The sequence below is a fragment of the Portunus trituberculatus genome, chromosome 36 (assembly GCF_017591435.1).
Source record: "Portunus trituberculatus isolate SZX2019 chromosome 36, ASM1759143v1, whole genome shotgun sequence".
NCBI classification, from domain to species: domain Eukaryota; kingdom Metazoa; phylum Arthropoda; class Malacostraca; order Decapoda; family Portunidae; genus Portunus; species Portunus trituberculatus.
This window is the reverse complement of record NC_059290.1, coordinates 11499826-11518445: the sequence shown is the minus strand read 5'-3', so window position 1 is coordinate 11518445 and position 18620 is coordinate 11499826. Positions and strand designations below refer to the sequence as shown.

Below are 18620 nucleotides of genomic sequence, written 5' to 3'. Positions count from 1 at the left end.
AGTAATTAAAAGTTTTTCGTCTCATCAACTCCTCCTCTGACTGTCTGTCTTCAGCCTCTCTCACCGCCAGAATGTTGCTTCCCTTCCATCTCCTACAGTTATTTTCATGCTAACTGCTCTTCCGATCTTGCTAAATGCATGCCTCCCCTCTTGCGGCCTCACTGCATAAGGCTTTCTTCTTCCTCTCACCCCTATTCAGTCCAACTTTCTAATCCAAGAGTTAACCAGTACTCTCAGTCTTTCATACCTTTCTCTGGCAAACTCTGGAACTCCCTGTCTGCTTCTGTATTTACAACTTCCTACGACTTCATTTAAGAGGGAGGTTTCAAGACATTTGTCCCTGGCTTTTGGGTAATTCTCTCGGAACTGCAAGGGAACTAATAACTATGTAGACCCTTTTTTTTTTTTTTCTTCGTTTATGTTGCCCATGGCCAATTTTCCCCTTCTTCATAGAAAGTAGTAGTAGTAGTAGTAGTAGTAGTAGTGGTGTCTTTGAAATATTAACTTTCTATATGTTTACAACAATTAATGACAATCTCTCTCTCTCTCTCTCTCTCTCTCTCTCTCTCTCTCTCTCTCTCTCTCTCACAGGCCAGACGGAGGTGTGTCGGTCCATCCCAGTACCGGCGGTGGATCACATGAGGGGCAAACTCCACATCAACGGGACACTGGGAGGCAAGTCAGTCACCCACACTGAAACCATCAAGTTCGCCGCAGCCTCTCAGACATTCGTACAGACAGACAAGTTCCTTTACGCCCCGGGACAGAAGGTGCAGTTCAGGATCCTCACCGTTTACGGGCCTTACCTTAGAGTTTTCACAGGCATGGTAAGTCATTTCATTTTTTCTTTTCTTTTATTCTTTTCCTTTATTTTTTCTTTTTTTGTAGGGGAGGTGTTGTTCTGGGAGTGAACGGTAAGTTGTGTTAATTTATTTTTCTTTAATGACACATATACGGGATTCAGGCACGATGAAAAGGTATTTAACCCCTTCAGCACTGGGGCACATTTCTACCATGAGATTTTGTGCACGATTTGACTATTTTATTTGCATCAGAAAGGGTCTATGGAGGTCACAATGGTTAATGGGTACAGTCTTTACTACTTTAATCCCCCACATGAGTTTCTGAAGCTGTATCAAATCACCAAATAGTAAGCAGAGTGAACAGGGAAACACGTCATGGTGCTGAAGGGATTAAGGGCAAAGATAAGGTTTACAATACGAGGATTGTGGAAGTCTATTGGGGAATCTATCTAATTTTTTTTTTTTTTTTTTAAGAGTATGTGGCAAGATTTTTTTTCTTTTCTTTTCTTTGTTATTTATTTATTTATTTTTTTTTTGGGGGTGGAAAGAGGGCAGGGGTTGTTATGGACATGCATAGGATAATTTTTTTTTCTATTTACATGTAATAATTTTTTTTTTTTTTCCTTTCCTTTTTTTTTTGGAGGGGGAAGGGGGCGAGGTGGGGCGTTGTTCTGGGAGTGCAATGGGGGGGGGGGAAATTTTCTTGTATTTTTTTCAATTTTTTTTTTTATTTTACATGTGTTGATTCTTTTTTTTTCGTTCACTTGTCTACTCAGTTTTATTTCTGTTATTATTATTATTATTATTATTATTATTATTATTATTATTATTAGTTATTATTATTATTATTATTATTATTGTTATTATTCGCTTGCTTTTTATGAGGTTGTCTTTCTTTCGTATTTATTCATATTTTCCTGTTTTCTTTACTTCAACATACGTAATAACAATAACAATAACAATAAGAACACTAAGAACAGTAAGAACAATAACAATAATAACGATAACAACATCATTTTCTTGATTTCAATATACAAAAGAACAATAATAATAATAACAATAACACCAGCAATAACAACAGTAAAAATAACAGCAATAACAATAACAACAATAACTCATTTTCTTGTTTTCTTTCAACATAGTAACAAAAATAACAATAACAAAAATAATAACACCACCACCACCAATAATAATAATGATAATAATAACAACAACAACAATAATCCACCAGTACCCGGAGATGTGGATCGAGTCCCCGTCCGGCAGCCGCATCGCCCAGTGGGTCAGAGTGGAGAGCCCCGGGGGTCTGATCCACCAGGAGTTCCAACTGATTAACGAGCCCGAGGAGGTGAGCCATGGGGGAACACTGGGGTAATGGGATCAAGGGTAGCAAGTGAAATTCAAGGCCAATGATAAAGGATTGACATGAGATAAGGAATAATTAGGGTTTTAAAGAGAGAGATAAGGGATTTAGAGATTTCAAAATGGATTTAAGGACACATTAAGGATTTCTAACAGGATTTATGGGCATCTCACCGAACCCATCTTTTACACCCCTAGGGGACGTATAAGATCCATGTGGAGTCGCCAGTGGGAGGATCCAAGGCGGTGCAGACATTCAAGATAGAGGATTTTGTGTTGCCGCGTTTTGAAGTCACCCTGCAGTCACCACCCTACATTCTGGCTACTACCAAGAGTCTGCACTACCGAGTTTGTGCTATGTAAGTACTACAGTGGAGGGGAGAGGGAAGGGCATATAAAGAATAAGCATATATTTTTGATAAGAGAAAAGAGGGAACAAAAAAAAAAAAAAATAATAAGATTGGGGTGTACATTTTTGATAAGAGAAAAGAGAAAAAAAAAGATTGTGGGTGTACATTTTTGATGAGAAAAGAGGAAAAAAGAATGGGTGTGTACATTTTTGATAAGAGAAAAAAAGATTGGGGGTGTACATTTTTGATAAAAGAAAAGATAGGCAAAAGAACAAGATATATTATATTTTTGATTAGCGACAAGATAAGGAAAAGGAAAAGAATAAGTGTACATTTCTGATAAGAGGAAAAGATAAGGAAAAGAAAAGATTTGGGTAGCATACATTTTTTATGAGGGAAAAGATAAGGAGAAGGAAAATAATAAACATACATTTTTGATAAGAGAAAAGAGGAAAAAATAAAGATGGGGGATGTACATTTTTTGATACAGGAAAAGATAAGCAAAAGAACAGGATATATTACGTTTTTGATAAGAGGAAAGATAAGGAAAGGAAATGAATAAGTGTACATTTTTGATAAGAGGAAAGATAAGAAAAGAAAAAGAACAGCTTGGTCATACATTTTTGATAAGAGGAAAGAGAAGAAATGAAAAAGAAAAAAAGAAGTTGATCAAAACAGGGAGAAGGAAATCGTCAGAGAGAGAGAGAGAGAGAGAGAGAGAGAGAGAGAGAGAGAGAGAGAGAGAGAATGTTATCTTTGTATTTATTTTTGAGTGGCTCATTTTTTTTTGTCATCTTATTTACTTTTCACACATAATATATTACTATTATTGTTATTGTTATTATTATTACTATCATCATTATCACAATTAAGTGTGCGAGTACCACTTCACGTGTTTCGTAATATGTTAATATTAATACGAACAATTATAACATTTGTGATATTATGAGTGCTTGATATTGCTTGCCATTTCTGTCACCATTGTTTAGGCACGGCTGTCTTCATTAGGTCACCTTTGAAAAAACAGAACAATAACAACAACAATAACAAGAGGAATAAGAAGAAGAAGAAGAAAAAGAACAATAATAATAATAATAATAATAATAATAATAATAAAGACAATAATAGCAACAATAATAATAACAATAATAACATTTGTGACACGTCAGGTACACGTATGGCCAGCCAGTAAAGGGAGAAGTGACCTTTGACATCCGTAAACCTGACCACTACAAAGTAACAAGACCGGTGAGTACTGTTCTTTTCTCTCTCTCTCTCTCTCTCTCTCTCTCTCTCTCTCTCTCTCTCTCTCTCTCTCTCTCTCTCTCTCTCTCTCTCTCTCAGAAACACACCCCACCCAAACCACACTCAACCCTCTACCATTTCAACCCCCCCATAGATCACCGGCTGTGAGAACTTCACCATTGCCATGAGCACCTCCCTAAGCACCAGTTATGGCCACTCCACCGTCAATGTGGTGGCCAAGGTGGTGGAGGAAGGCACGGGGGAGGAGGCGCAGGCTACAGGACAGATAGATGTACAGCGGAAGGTTCTTAAATTCAAGCATGTAGGGAAGGAGGAGTATGTCAAGCCTAATCTTCCCTACACTGGCCAGGTGAGGAGGAGGAGGAGGAGGAGGAGGAGGATGGGAAGGAGGAGGAGGTGCAATATTTTGCCATAGAGAACTACCACTACCACCACCACCAAACCTTCCCTCTGATCGCCACCACCACTATCATCACCATTCTCCCGACAGTTCAAGGTGACACTGCCCTCAGATGAACCAGCTGCCAACGAGCTGATGACAATCTGCAAAGGCGACACCTGCAGGAATATCACCACTGACGCTAGAGGGTTAGTGGAATACATCTACCCGAAGCATGAGGATTTCTCCATAGAGGTAAGACACACACACATACACACAGATTTGATACATGTTTATAGAATGGTTAATGGTATGGAGGATGTGGATAAAGAAGACTTTTTACTATTGGACACACGCAGTACAAGAGGACATGGTTTAAAGTTGAGAAAGGATTTTTGTAGGAGAGATGTCAAGAAGTCTAGTTTCCCTCATAGAGTTGTGAACACTTGTAATGAACTTGATGAGGAGGTTGTAATGGCTGGGACTGTGCACACTTGTAAGGAGAAATTTGATAAAAGGTACAGAGATGGGACACCATGAGTTTACTCCCCTCCTGTAAACCACAACTAGGTAAACACACACACACACACACATCTGATCCTGAGAGAAGAATATGCCAGTCGAAGCACAAGATCGCTTAGTAAGAAGCTGAGGAAGGGAAATGTGTAAGAGATATTAAAAACTATAGTTTCCCGCAAAGATGTGTTGAGACGTGGAACAGTTTGAATGAAGAAGTAGTGTCTGCAACGAGTGTGCATAGTTTTTAAGAAAGATTGGATAAGTGTAGATATGGAGACGGGGCCACACGAGCATAAAGCCCAGGCCCTGTAAAACTAGAACTAGGTAAATGCAACTAGGTAAACACACACACACACACACACACACACACACACACACACACACACACACACACACACACACATAGCTCAGTGGTTAGAGCGCTGGTTTCACAAGCCAGAGGACCGGGGTTCGATTCCCTGGCCGGGTGGAGATATTTGGGTGTGTCTCCTTTCACGTGTAGCCCATGTTCACCTAACAGTGAGTAGGTACGGGATGTAAATCGAGGAGTTGTGACCTTGTTATCCCGGTGTGTAGTGTGTGCCTGGTCTCAGGCCTATCCGAAGATCGGAAATAATGAGCTCTGAGCTCGTTCCGTAGGGTAACGTCTGGCTGTCTCGTCAGAGACTGCAGCAGATCAAACAGTGAAACACACACACACACACACACACACACACACACTATACAATTTCATATTTTCTTTTCCTTTAGGTGATGGTCGTGCTTGTTTGTCTTTGCTCTCCTGTCTTCTAGCTGACTGTCTATAGCTTTCCTGTCTTATCTCTTCCTCTCCTCTCACCAAAACCCCTCATTTCTTTGCAATCTCTTCACCAGACACCCCAGTTTCTTCTACATTTCACCAAACACTTTCTTACCAAACATCACCCCCATTTGCTTGCAGATCTCCTCACCAAGATACCCGCGAATTGAAAACCCCGAAAGGTCCTGGAGCCCAATTATGTACAAGTCAGCCGACAGTCACAGAGTCAAGACCTACTACTCCCCTTCAAACTCCTCCCTTGTGATCAAAACCCCGGAGGTCCAGCTGAGGTGCCACGCTGGGGAGACACAAAACTTCACGGTCTCTGTCATGTATGCTGGCACGAGGGACTCTAAGGCTAACTTCACCATACAGGTTAGTTAGTTGTGTTGTTGTCTTATTGTGTTTCTAAAGGATGCATTCAAGTTTTGTTATGCTTTGGTGAATCTGTGTTCTCTCTCTCTGTCTCTGTGTCATGTATGCTGGCACGAGGGACTCCAAGGCTAACTTCACTGTACATGTTAGTTGTGTGTTGTTGTCTTATTGTGTTTGTAAAGGATGCATTCAAGTTTTGTTATGCTTCAGTGATTCTTTGTTCTCTGTAGTAATTGGTGTGTTGCATTGATTTGTTGCTCTAAGGAACACTATTATATTTTGGTGTCTTTCTTTGCTCTTCTTTGTGCAATTTCTTACTGTATTTGCTGAGTGTTGACTGTCATGCATGTGTGTGTAATTCACCTCGGTCGCCTGCTGGTCACCCAGCCAGTCTTCCCCATTACGGAGCGAGCTCAGAGCTCATAGACCAATCTTCAGTGTGTGTGCATGTGTATTTACCTATTTGTATTTACCTATTTGTGTATTACAGGGCCCGAGCTAAGCTCTCTGTGTCCTGTCTCCTTGTCCATTCCTGTCATATCTCTCTTTCATCTGATTGACACACACCGCGTCAACGACATGACTGCTCAGTTTATTCCACTTATCAATGCTACGATGCGGGAAACTGTATTTTCTCACGTCATTTAGACAGATGTCCTTTATTAGCTTTTTCCATGTCCTCGGAGATGATTACTTGTGGTCACCTTTATCAACTCTCTATCCAGTATGTCAATCTTGTTCACCAATTTATACATAGTTATCATGTCTCCTCTTGTTCTTCTCTCTTCTAATGTGGTCAGCCCCAGCTTCCTCAGTCTTTCCTCATAGTCTAACTCCCTGAGTCCTGGTACCATCCTTGTTGCCAGCCTCTGTACCCTTTCTACCTTCTTCACATTTTTCTTCATATGCGGTGACCAGACACATGCTGCATATTCTAACTGGGGTCTTATTAAGGTACATAATATCTTCTTCATCATTCCTTCATCTAGGTAGTGGAATGCAAGGCCAATATTTTGAAGCATGTTGTATGTTTTCCAAAAAATCTTGTTAATGTGTTTCTCCGGTGACAAAGTGTTTTGCACGGTTACTCCTAAGTCTTTCTCCTCATTGGTCTCTTTAATTTTCTCATCACCCAGCCTGTAATCCCAGTTTGGTCTGTATCTACTTCTTCCCATTTTCATAACATGGGTCTTGTCTATATTAAATTCCATCTGCCACTCTTTACTCCACTCATATATTTTATCAAGATCTTCCTGTAACTTGTTACAATCTTCCACATTCTTTACTCTCCTCATAATTTTAGTATCGTCCGCAAACATGTTCATATAACTGTCAATTCCTACTGGCATATCATTAACATAAATCAAAAACATGATGGGACCAAGCACTGACCCTTGTGGAACTCCACTGGTTACCTTCTTCCACTCGGACTTCCTTCCTCTCACCACTGTTCTCATTTCTCTTCCCATTAAGTAATTTTCCATCCATTTTGCTAGTTTATCATTTACTCCTCCAATCATCTTTAGTTTCCACATCAGTCTATTGTGTGGTACTTTATCAAAGGCCTTTCTCAAGTCCAGGTAGATAGCATCCACCCATCCCTCTCTATGTTGTAGTATGTCAGTCACTCTTGAATAAAAACATAATAAATTGGATACACACGATCTTCCTTTTCTGAAACCAAACTGCCTTTCACTCAGAATGTTTTCACTTTCTAGATACTCACTCCACTTAGCTTTAATTACTTCTTCACATACCTTGCACAATATACTAGTCAACGATACTGGTCTATAATTTAGCGGTTCCATTCTACTACCATTCTTATATATAGGCACAATGTCAGCTCTTTTCCACTCTTTCGGGACTAATCCTGTTCGTATGGAGGTTTCCACAATATCAAATATGGGGTTCAACAATTGATCCTTACATTCTTTTAGCAACCTCCCAGATATGCCATCAGGCCCCATTGATTTATTAATATCCAGATTGCTTATAATTTTCCTTACATCTTCCTTAGTAACCATGATGTCCTGCATTTGCTTTATTTCCGTAGGCCTTCCTCCCATAAAATGCTCCTCCTTTGTAAACACTTTGCAAAAGTTGTCGTTCAAAATTTCAGCTATATCTCCAGCATCTTCATATACTTCTTCCCCGTTTTTTACCTTTTCTATTGCCTCCCTTTTATTTAGTTTTCCATTTATGAATTTGTAAAACATTTTTGGGTCACTATCACAGTTTTCCACCACCCTCTGTTCATATTCCTTCTGTGCTGTTCTCCTTACTTCAACATATCTATTCCTTGCTGTTTTGTAGCCTTCTCTTGATAATACATCACTGTTTTTCTTAAGTTTCTTCCATGCCTTTTCTTTGTTCTTTTTTGCTTCTTCACAATTTCTATTAAACCACTGTTTATTATTTAAAGTCCTCTTTCTGTAATATGGCACAAACTTTTTCACAGCAGAGTTATACAAATCCATAAATTTATCGTATTTCAATTGCATATCTCTTTCCTGGTATACCACGGACCAGTCAATTTCATTAAAGAACTCCCTTATATGGTTATAATTTGCCCTAGTATAATTTAATTTTTCCTCCCTGCATTCCACAATCTTATTCGTGCTTAATTCTGTATCCAGCTCAAAGCTTAGGACATCATGATCGCTTTTCCCCAAGGGACTTTCATGTTCAATTTCCTCTTTTAGAGATTCCCTGGTAAATACCAAATCCAACCTTGCTGCAACATCTTGTCCCCTGCACCTTGTTGGTGATCTCACCCACTGTGTCATCAAGTTATTTGTTGCTACCTTTAACAATTCTTCTGCCCACTCACCACCATTCACCACTTCGTAGTCTTCCCACACTATTTCTTTGCAATTAAAGTCTCCAACTATCATCACTCTATCCTTTCTGATGAGTTCTTGCTTCATTCTGTCTAGAGTATTTCTCATCACCATTTGGTACTGTTCATATTCCCAAGCATTGGTTCTGGGTGGTATGTATACTGTTATAATATTAATGTCCCTCTTGCCATCTGTTATAAGCATACTTATCACTTCCTCATTTCTCTTACTATAGTTCACCTCCTTCACTATCAGATCTTCCTTAGTAAGAACCATTATACCACCACCTCCTTTATTTTTTCTATCATTTCTCCATACTTTGTAGTGTTTTACAACAAACCAGTCTAGCTTTATTTCGGGCCTGAGCTTTGTTTCCACTACACACATTTTGTCCGGTTCGTTATTTCTTAGGTAATCCATACATTCTAGCCTCTTAGACAGAAATCCATCTATGTTCGTGTAAGTCACTTTTATTCCATTCCTAGTCTCGTGTGTGTGTGTGTGTGTGTGTGTGTGTGTGTGTGTGTGTGTGTGTGTGTGTATTTACCTAATTGTATTTACCTAATTGTAACATACGGGAAAAGAGCTATGCTCGTACTGTCCCGTCTCCATATCTACTAATGTCCAGCTCTTTCTTAAAATCATGAATATTCCTTGCGTTGACCACTTCCACGTCTAAACTATTCCATGCTTCCACCCTTCTATGATGGAAGCTATATTTTTCACATCTCTCCTATAAGTGGCCATTTTAGTTTTTCCCATGCCCTCTCGACATTCTTTCATTCCACATACACAGATCTTCCCTATCCATTTTTCCATGCCAATCATCACTCTGTATATTGCTATCAGGTCTCCCCTTTCTCTTCTGTTTTCCAGGGTCGGAAGTTGCATTCTGTTCAGTCTGTCTTCATAAGTCAAATCTCTTAAGTCAGGCACCATTTTTGTTGCAGCCCTCTGTACTTTCTCTAGTTTCCTTATGTGTTTCTTTAAGTTCGGAGCCCACTGTATTGTTGCATATTCAAGCCTTGGTCTTATCATTGCAGTAATTATTTTCTTCATCATTTCTTCATCTAAATATACGAACGCCACTCTTATGTTCCTCAATAAGTTCAATACTTCTCCAATTATTTTGTTTATATGTCTCTCTGGCGATAGGTCATTGGTAATTGTCACCCCAAGGTCTTTTTCTTCATGACTGGTTTTTATGTCTTCATTTCCTATCTTGTACATACTCCTGATTCTTCTTTCACTCTTGCCAAACTCTAATTTCTTGCATTTTGTCGTGTTGAACTCCATTTGCCATGTACAGCTCCATTTCCATATTCTGTCCAAGTCTTCCTGGAGTAGTTCGCAATCTTTGTCACATCTCACTTTTCTTAACAATTTTGCATCGTGTGTGTGTGTGTGTGTTAAACAAAAATCACACCACAACTGATCCATCTCCCTCTTTCCCCACACACAGCTTGTCTCTAGAGGTCAAATCCAGTTCACTCACACTGAGGAACACACCCTTACTGACACCGACCTCCCCATTGACTCCTCCCTGCTGCTGGTGCCCCTGCCGCCCGCCACTGAGGGTGTAGCAAGGGGTGTGCTCAGCCTGCCCCTCACCATTCACCTCACAGCCTCCCCATCTGCTAAGGTGTGTGAAAAGTTTGTACTAATCTATCAGAAATGTAGTAGTATTATTCCTAGTTATCAATTCATGTTATTATCATCGTTGTAAGTGACATGGTGCCATTCCACACACTCCTCTTACTATTCCATGTGTTGAGAAGAATAGTAAAAGATAGAAACAGATACAATGATGAAAATTAGCAAAGAAATAGTAATACTGATAATGTTTGTACAAGGAGGAAATTATTTGGAGCACTAATAAACACAACATTTTCTCTCCATGTGTGTGTGTGTGTGCAGGTGCTGGTCTGGTACACACGGCCAGACGGTGAGGTGGTGTCAGCAATGCAGGAGATCCGAATCAAGAAGTGCCTGACCAACTTGGTGAGTCTTGCCTGGTCCACTAATAAAGCTGAGCCTGGCGAGGAGGTCCACCTTGACCTTAATGCTGAACCAAACTCTCTCTGCAGTCTGGGTGAGTCACTGGCATCACCTCACCCCACACGACCTAACCTACCCTACCCAAACCCAACCCAATCTAACTCAACTCAACTCAACCTAACCTAACCTAACCTAACCTAGCTCAACTCAACCTAACCTAAACCAGCCCAGCTCAACCCAATCTGCCTCAACTCAACTCAACCTAACCTAACCTAACCCAGCCCAGCCCAGCCCAGCTCAACTCAACCTAACCTAACCTTGATCTGACATAACCAAATTGAATATAACTTACATGAATTTTAAGTTAATTTAACCTAACAATCTGACACAATCTAACTTAACCTAACTTAACCCAACTAAATTTTAATGTAATTTAACCTGAGAATTAAACTTTAAATTTAACCTAACCTAACTTAACCAAACTTAATCTAACCTTGCCTGACATGACCTAACCTCACCACACTTCACCTTACCTTACCACACCTTACCTCACCACACACCACCTCAATCTGATTCTCCGCAGGTGTGGTGGACAAGAGTGTGGAGCTTCTGCAGTCAAATGAGGACCACCTAACACTGGAGGGTGTGTTTAAGGTGGTCAAGAAGGCAATAGTTGGTGACACAGAGAACTCACAGATTAACGATAATGAATACTGCCAAAAAAAGAGGGGTGAGTACTGAGGACATTTGGATCTTGAGGGGAAATGAGAGGATGAAGAAGAAGAGGAAGAGGGGAATGAAAGGAATGTAATAGAAAAAAATAGGAACCTGTAAGAATGAAATGAGAGAAGGTGTGGCTGCCTTACTCTAGCACACTCAAAACTGGGAATAACTTTATGGCTTTTTCTTGTGTATGTGTGTGTGTGTGTGTGTGTGTGTGTGTGTGTGTGTGTGTGTGTGTGTGTTGTGTATTTACCTAGTTGTATTTTGCAAGATTCTAGCAGGGTGCATAGTAACCTGTCTCCATATCTAATTTTATCCAACTTTTCCTTAAATTTATGCACACTTTCTGCTGTTACAATCTCATCGTTCAAGCTGTTCCAGATGTCTACCATCCTATGTGGAAAACTAGACTTTTTAAATGTTTCTCAGACACTGACTTTTCCTGATCTTATAGTATCCTCTTGTCCATCTATCTCCATGTTCATCCAGTTGTCTCCCTCTCTTATGGTTCCTTCACTCCTTCCTCTTGACTTTAACCTCTCTCACAGCTCCCTCAAAGTCTCATTTCCACTAAACTGGCTAAACATCAAGACAGTGACACAAAGAATATGAGCTGCTTTCTCTCCCAGACGTCCTTTCAAATCCCTCCCTTCCTTCACCCACCAGAGGAAGATGAAGCAGACACCACTGATCCTCTACGACCAGGAATGCCCATACCCTTTGCTGAGGAGGAGCCTGCTGGAGTGGTGAAGAGGTCCATTTGGCATCCCTACGGTCACTATACTGAGGGTGTGGATGCCATTAAAATGTTTGAGGTAAGCTCTGCAGGACTGGATACTTAAGTGAGCTGCTTTAGTGCTAGAAAAGTTAATCAGCATGTTCTCAGTCTCTCATCACTCTTCAGTCCATTTCCGTAATGTGAGAGTTAGTCAGTATTCCTAGTCTTTCATCACTATTCTGTCCATCTCTCTAATGCAAGAGTTCATCAGTATTCTCAATCTTTCATGCCTATTCCGTCCACCTTCCTAATGCAAGAGTTCAGTCTTTCATCACTATTCTGTACATCTCCCTAATGCAAGAGTTCATCAATATTCTCAATCTTTCACCTCTATTCTGTCCACCTCCATATTTATCAGCATTTTGTCTGCAGGATTACAATATATTATACAAAATTGTGTTTAAGTGCTACTATTACATCTTGCACTACTACAATGATTATTACAACTACAACTTCTTTTTCCCTGGCAGAAATCTGGACTATTTGTGTTTACGGATCTGAAGGTGGAGAACAGACCCTGCCACTTTCGTGGTGAGTGTTCCTTATTGGTGTCTTGGGGATGGTGAGGAAAGTGTCTCCCTCACCACCATACTAACTCAGAAGTGATGTCACCTCCCACAAACCACTTGACAAATAATAAGTAATGAACAACAACAGCAACAATAACAACACCCTCCTCCTCCTCCTCCTCTTTCTGCCACATCATCAGGTCTTCTTAGTCTTTGAGGAACTCTTAATTGAAAGCAGTTAATTATCTCAAATACACATTAACTTCCACTTGAGTCTTCAAATGTGACGGACTTTATGACATCATTACTATGGGTGACTTGCACAAAACATAAGTGGTGGGGAGAGTGTGACATCATTACTGTGGGGCAGAAAAACAAAGACCTCTTTGGGGAGATGATACAGAAGCAAGAGTTAAGGAGGTGACACTCTTACTCTGGGGGAATGATACAGAAGCAAGAGCTGGGGAGAGTGACACTCTTACTCTGGGGGAATGATACAGAAGCAAGAGCTGGGGAGAGTGACACTCTTACTCTGGGGGAATGATACAGAAGCAAGAGCTGGGGAGAGTGACACTCTTACTCTGGGAGGATGATACAGAAGCAAGAGCTGGGGAGAGTGACACTCTTACTCTGGGAGGATGATACAGAAGCAAGAGCTGGGGAGAGTGACACTCTTACTCTGGGAGGATGATACAGAAGCAAGAGCTGGGAGAGTGACACTCTTACTCTGGGAGGATGATACAGAAGCAAGAGCTGGGGAGAGTGACACTCTTACTCTGGGAGGATGATACAGAAACAAGAGCTGGGGAGAGTGACACTCTTACTCTGGGAGGATGATACAGAAGCAAGAGCTGGGGAGAGTGACACTCTTACTCTGGGAGGATGATACAGAAGCAAGAGCTGGGGAGGGTGTGACATTATTAGGTACTCTGTGGGACTACAGAACGGAGAGCTCAATCTGGTGAAAGTTAGGTAGAGTTAAGTCAGCGATGGGGAGAAGTGGTAACACTGCCACCTCATCTCTCCACCAGGGGGCTTCCTTTATAGAATATCCTTTGTGTGTCTGGGACCCACTAACATTTTTAAAGAGTGCAGCCTACAATAATGGTGGCAGTCCAAGTCTTCTTTACCCCTCCCCCCTCACAGAATGGTACTACACTATCACCACTCCACCACAGTTCTTCCCCACCATCGCTTCAGCAGTACCGTTCCCTACTACCACCGCCACAGCAGTGCTCTTCACCACCACCACCACCACCACCACCACAGGACAGCTTACTCCATCACCCACACAGCAGCAGGAGGAGGAGGAGGAGGCCGCTCGCTCCTACTTCCCCGAGACCTGGCTGTGGTCACTTTCCCTCCTGCCGTCAGTGTCTGGCCTGTGTGGTATCCTTCCAGGCGGGTTGTTTGGGTGGTGCGGCTCTTGTAGTGTGCCTCTGATCCTTCTGGTGGTGGAAACACACTTCTTACTCTTCCCTAGTGCCTGTCTTCTCTGGCACCATCAAAGACAAAGACAGTCACCACGTTCTGCAGTGTCTCGCCGCCGGCCCGTCTCACAACTACAGCCAATCGAAGTACTTTTAAATGAGCGGCTGTGATAAGCTTCTGTTTCCCTGGAGCGTCCTACCAAGGGTTCTGTCCCATAAGCTTCCTCTCCCAGCTAGTCCTCTGGTCCAGCTGTGACAGTGATGGCAGAGGCTGAATCAGAACCCTGGCAAGATAAGTGTGTCTACTTGGTGCCACAGTTATTTGTAGTAAAAGAGGAGTCAGTATTGTGGCTACATTCGTGTGTCTTCACTGCTGCAGGTATTCAGAGAGAGTAATGGCAAAGCAGTGAGGGTGACACAGAGATGAGATGAAGGCAAGGTGATGCAAAATACCGTACAGGGAGACTGAGAGATTGCTGGTGTTTTGCCTCATCATTCTAATGTCTCCATCCCTTTGGTGGTAAATGGTTTAGTTCCCCTCATCATGATCAGCCTTACTAGCAGGAAGGGATCACCACCGCTAGACCACATCACCAAACACGTTCACGGATATCTAGTCTTCCAGGATACTCTCACTAACGAACCATCACACGTCTTGAGTAATCTTTTCCCACATATAGACCAGTACACTGTCCTCACCACCTCCACTAGAAGGTCAGCGCTGGTTGTGCCGTCAGTCACCAGTCAGTCTATGTGTCATTATATCGCCTCATTATGGCTTCCAGATTGGCGCATACCCTATGCAGCCCATGGAAATGGAGTGGCTGTGGCAGCAGGAGTTGACTATATGATACGAGGACCTCCAATGGGAAGGCCAGCCCCTCATTATCATGGGATTCCCACTCGATCTTACTTCCCTGAGACATGGTTGTGGAAACTGCTATCCTTGCCGTCAGTATCCAGTCGTGTCTTGCATTTGTTGGCTGGCACTGCAAGTCGATCCCTGCATCCCTGTGTTCCTGTGTCATGTGTTTGTCTCCTGAGGGACAGGCCACCACACACTAACACACCTGACTCTGTCACTGCTTGGTTATCATTAGTAATATTGTTAAGCTTTCTACTTCAGCATGATTTCTGAAGTTATCCCCACCCTCTCTCTCTCTCTCTCTCTCTCTCTCTCTCTCTCTCTCTCTCTCTCTCTCTCTGAAACCCAAATAAAAACCAGATAGAAACCAAGTCACAGGAAAACTACCTTTATCTTTCTACAATCACCTCATTATGGCTTCCAGAGATGATTCTCTACTATGGCCTCCCAGGAGCAGTTCGTGGTATGGGAGCAAGAAGAGGCCCACCAATATTACCACCAGCATCAATAGTGCGAGAAGTTGCTTTTAATCGGAGAAATCACATCGCTTCAGTAGCTTCAGAGCCTGAGAGAACAAGAGCAGAGCCATCATCACCCACTCGTTCCTACTTTCCTGAGACATGGTTGTGGAAACTGCTCCCCTTGCCGTCAGTGTCCAGTTGTGTCTTGCCTGTGTTAGTTGGCCCTGCAAGACCCTGTGTCCCTGTGTCATGTGTTTGTCTTCTGAGGGACAGGGCACAATACACTAACACACCTGACTGTCACTGCTTGGCTTTCATTTTTCATTTGTGACATTACTGTGAAGTGCTACTTTGGCATGACTTTAGAAGTTATCCCTGTCCTCTCTCTCTCTCTCTCTCTGTAACAAAAAAACTACTTTTATCTCCTCATACAAATAGTCGTGTCTTTACAGCATCTTGTGTTGCCTTGCCCAAAGCAACATCAGATTTGGAACTTCAAACTGAGAACAAGATGTTATAAGACATATTTACAAGCTGTTTTTCTTTTTTCTTCTTTCTTTTTTTATGATGTTACTTCAGGCAAGGGATGGTGCATTGGATCATCAAGAACAATGAAGCTACTGTGTCAACTATTACTGCTACATGTCACCCAATAATGAAACAACACTCACTAAGCAAGCATATTTTCCAGACTACCACTATTATTATGCGGAATACGATTACTTCACCACACTTGACGGTCCTGATGGCATAAGTGCACCAGAGAACACATCACTGCCACTGCCACCACCTTCACCAACAGGCACGGCAGAGGCAGAGACGTCAGACATTCGCTCCTTCTTCCCCGAGACATGGCTGTGGTCCATGGCCCTTCTCTCGTCAGTCTTTTGTTCATGTGGTTCACTGAGTGGCTGGTTCTCTGCTTCTGTAGTTGGCTGGTTCTTTTCTGGGAGGCAGGAAGGAAGTGGCTGTGCTTGGGGAGGTGTGAGTGGTGTTGGTGCATCACCCTCTTGGTGCATGTGTTCTAACATGGGACTCACACTGCACCACCACTGCCATCACCACCACCACTGCCACTGCCACTACCACTGTCATAGTGCCAATGGAGGACATGGCAAAAACAGCCACTTGCTTTCACTTCTCTGAGACGCGAATGGCTGTGGCGGACTGCCCCTCCTCCCTTGAGTGTGTGTTTGCTGTGGTTCACTCACTGGCTGGCTCTCTGTCCTGGTGTTGATTCTTTCCTGGGTGACAGGAAGGCAAGTGATCACTGGGTGAGTCACCTGCATCTCCTCTCAGGGTTCCTCCAATGTTGTGCTTCATTCTCCTGTTTAGTGAGTGACATTTCAGCATCCCTGTTGTCTCTCTTTGGTTCTCTCCAAGTAATGATGAATGTACATATTTTGTTTTTAATCTTTTTTCTTTACTAGCTACTAATATTTTCAGAATGCAAGTTTTGCCAAAGCTCACTCAGGCATATGGTACTGTCTGCAGTCAGGTAGAATCATAATGGCAGGTACTGAAGGCTACATACATTACAAACACAACACCAACACGTGTCCTTAGTGTTGATACACTCTTTTCTGGTGATACAATTATTTCTTTATCTCACTTTCCATCTTGCCCACAGAAACTTCTTTTTTGGACCTTCAATAGAACATGCAATTGTGAGATGCACTTACATGCCTTCCAAGGTTCCCTTCCAGCATTAAAGTTGCCAGACACAGTCATGACTCCACAATCACAGTGTTTACACAAACTGTTCAATCATGGTTTTTGCCACACAGCAGTGCAGTGACTGACTGTGGTGTGTGTTGTGCTTTATCCAGGCAAGACGAGTAGGGAAGCTGCATGCATTGTCATTGTCTTTGCCCTTGAAAGCTTGGAACCAAAAAATCAAAGTAGAAAGGTGTGGATGAATGATTGGCTTAAGGAAATGCATGAATTCACCCATGACAGGAATTTGTAATCTCTTCTCCTCTAAGGTACACGAATTTCTTACATAAACTTTCTGTTGTTGTAAGCGTTACATTTGATCTTTGACAATGCCAGGAGACTTCCCTAAAGTTCAAGAAATTCCCAGCAAGCCTCCCGGGTGTCCCGTGTACTTGTTCCATTGTTGCCACACGACCATGCAAGTGTCACGATCGATGGCTAAAAATGACGTCCTTCGTTCGCACCCACACACTGTGAAGACTTGCTGTGATTGGCAGCATATGGCAGTCTTTACTGAGTCCCAGAGAACCACACACTGTGGTTCACTAAGAGAAAGTGAAATGTGTCGTCTCCCATTTGTCATGACATTCCTTAGGGACATAATGGCAGTTAGGAATTGTTCACAACATGTGAAAAACTTTTTCAGACTTTGAAGGATGGAATCCAAAGGATTTTGGCATCGGACTCATTGTACTTCGCTCTCAGGGCAGTTCACAACGGGCACCACAAGGAGCAGTACCACCAAGAACATCGCCACCACCACCACCACCACCTTCACCGACACACACAACAGAGGCGGAAACACTGTCCACTCGATCCTACTTCCCCGAGACCTGGCTGTGGTCCCTAAACCTCCTACCGTCAGTCCTTGGCTCACCACAATTTATGCTTCTCTGTCTGATTTTCCTGGTGGAGGGTTCCTTCCTGTGTGGGAGAAAGCTTGGTTGTGTATTGACATAAGGCAGCTCTGCAGGCAACACAGGAACCAACCAGTGTTTCCTGCTGAAGGTGCCTTGCTTTGGTGTGGGACACTTTTTGAGCTTGTCTTCTCCTCTTTTGCCCTCAGAGTGTGTGTGTGTGTGTGTGTGTGTGTGTGTGTGTGTGTGTGTGTGTGTGTGTGTGTGTGTGTGTGTGTGTGTGTGTGTGTGTGTGTTTCACTGTTTGATCTGCTGCAGTCTCTGACAAGACAGCCAGACGTTACCCTACGGAACGAGCTCAGAGCTCATTATTTCCGATCTTCGGATAGGCCTGAGACCAGGCACACACCACACACCGGGACAACTAGGTCACAACTCCTCGATTTACATCCCGTACCTACTCACTGCTAGGTGAACAGGGGCTACGTGAAAGGAGACACACCCAAATATCTCCACCCGGCCAGGGGATTGAACCCTGGTCCTCTGGCTTGTGAAGCCAGCGCTCTAACCACTGAGCTACCGGGCGTGTG

At 42.5% G+C, this 18620-nt stretch overlaps 1 protein-coding gene across 9 annotated transcripts in view; it reads left to right on the top strand.

Annotated features, from left to right (window-relative positions):
* Positions 1-18620, top strand: part of LOC123513654 (alpha-2-macroglobulin-like protein 1) — a 41533-nt gene that overhangs the window by 4264 nt on the left and 18649 nt on the right. For 4 of the 9 annotated variants that reach the window (XM_045270948.1, XM_045270943.1, XM_045270946.1 and 1 more), the window contains exons 3-14: positions 592-827; positions 2035-2151; positions 2364-2524; positions 3685-3763; positions 3915-4130; positions 4272-4415; positions 5620-5853; positions 10156-10335; positions 10611-10785; positions 11275-11421; positions 12081-12229; positions 12663-12723. In XM_045270948.1, coding sequence (XP_045126883.1) covers positions 592-827; positions 2035-2151; positions 2364-2524; positions 3685-3763; positions 3915-4130; positions 4272-4415; positions 5620-5853; positions 10156-10335; positions 10611-10785; positions 11275-11421; positions 12081-12229; positions 12663-12723 — 1899 coding nt within the window. Of the gene's footprint in view, positions 1-591; positions 828-2034; positions 2152-2363; positions 2525-3684; positions 3764-3914; positions 4131-4271; positions 4416-5619; positions 5854-10155; positions 10336-10610; positions 10786-11274; positions 11422-12080; positions 12230-12662; positions 12724-13847; positions 14071-14916; positions 15083-15420; positions 15644-16148; positions 16336-17819; positions 18034-18620 lie in introns of all 9 variants that reach the window. The other 5 variants (XM_045270947.1, XM_045270949.1, XM_045270944.1 and 2 more) reach the window with 5 other exon arrangements.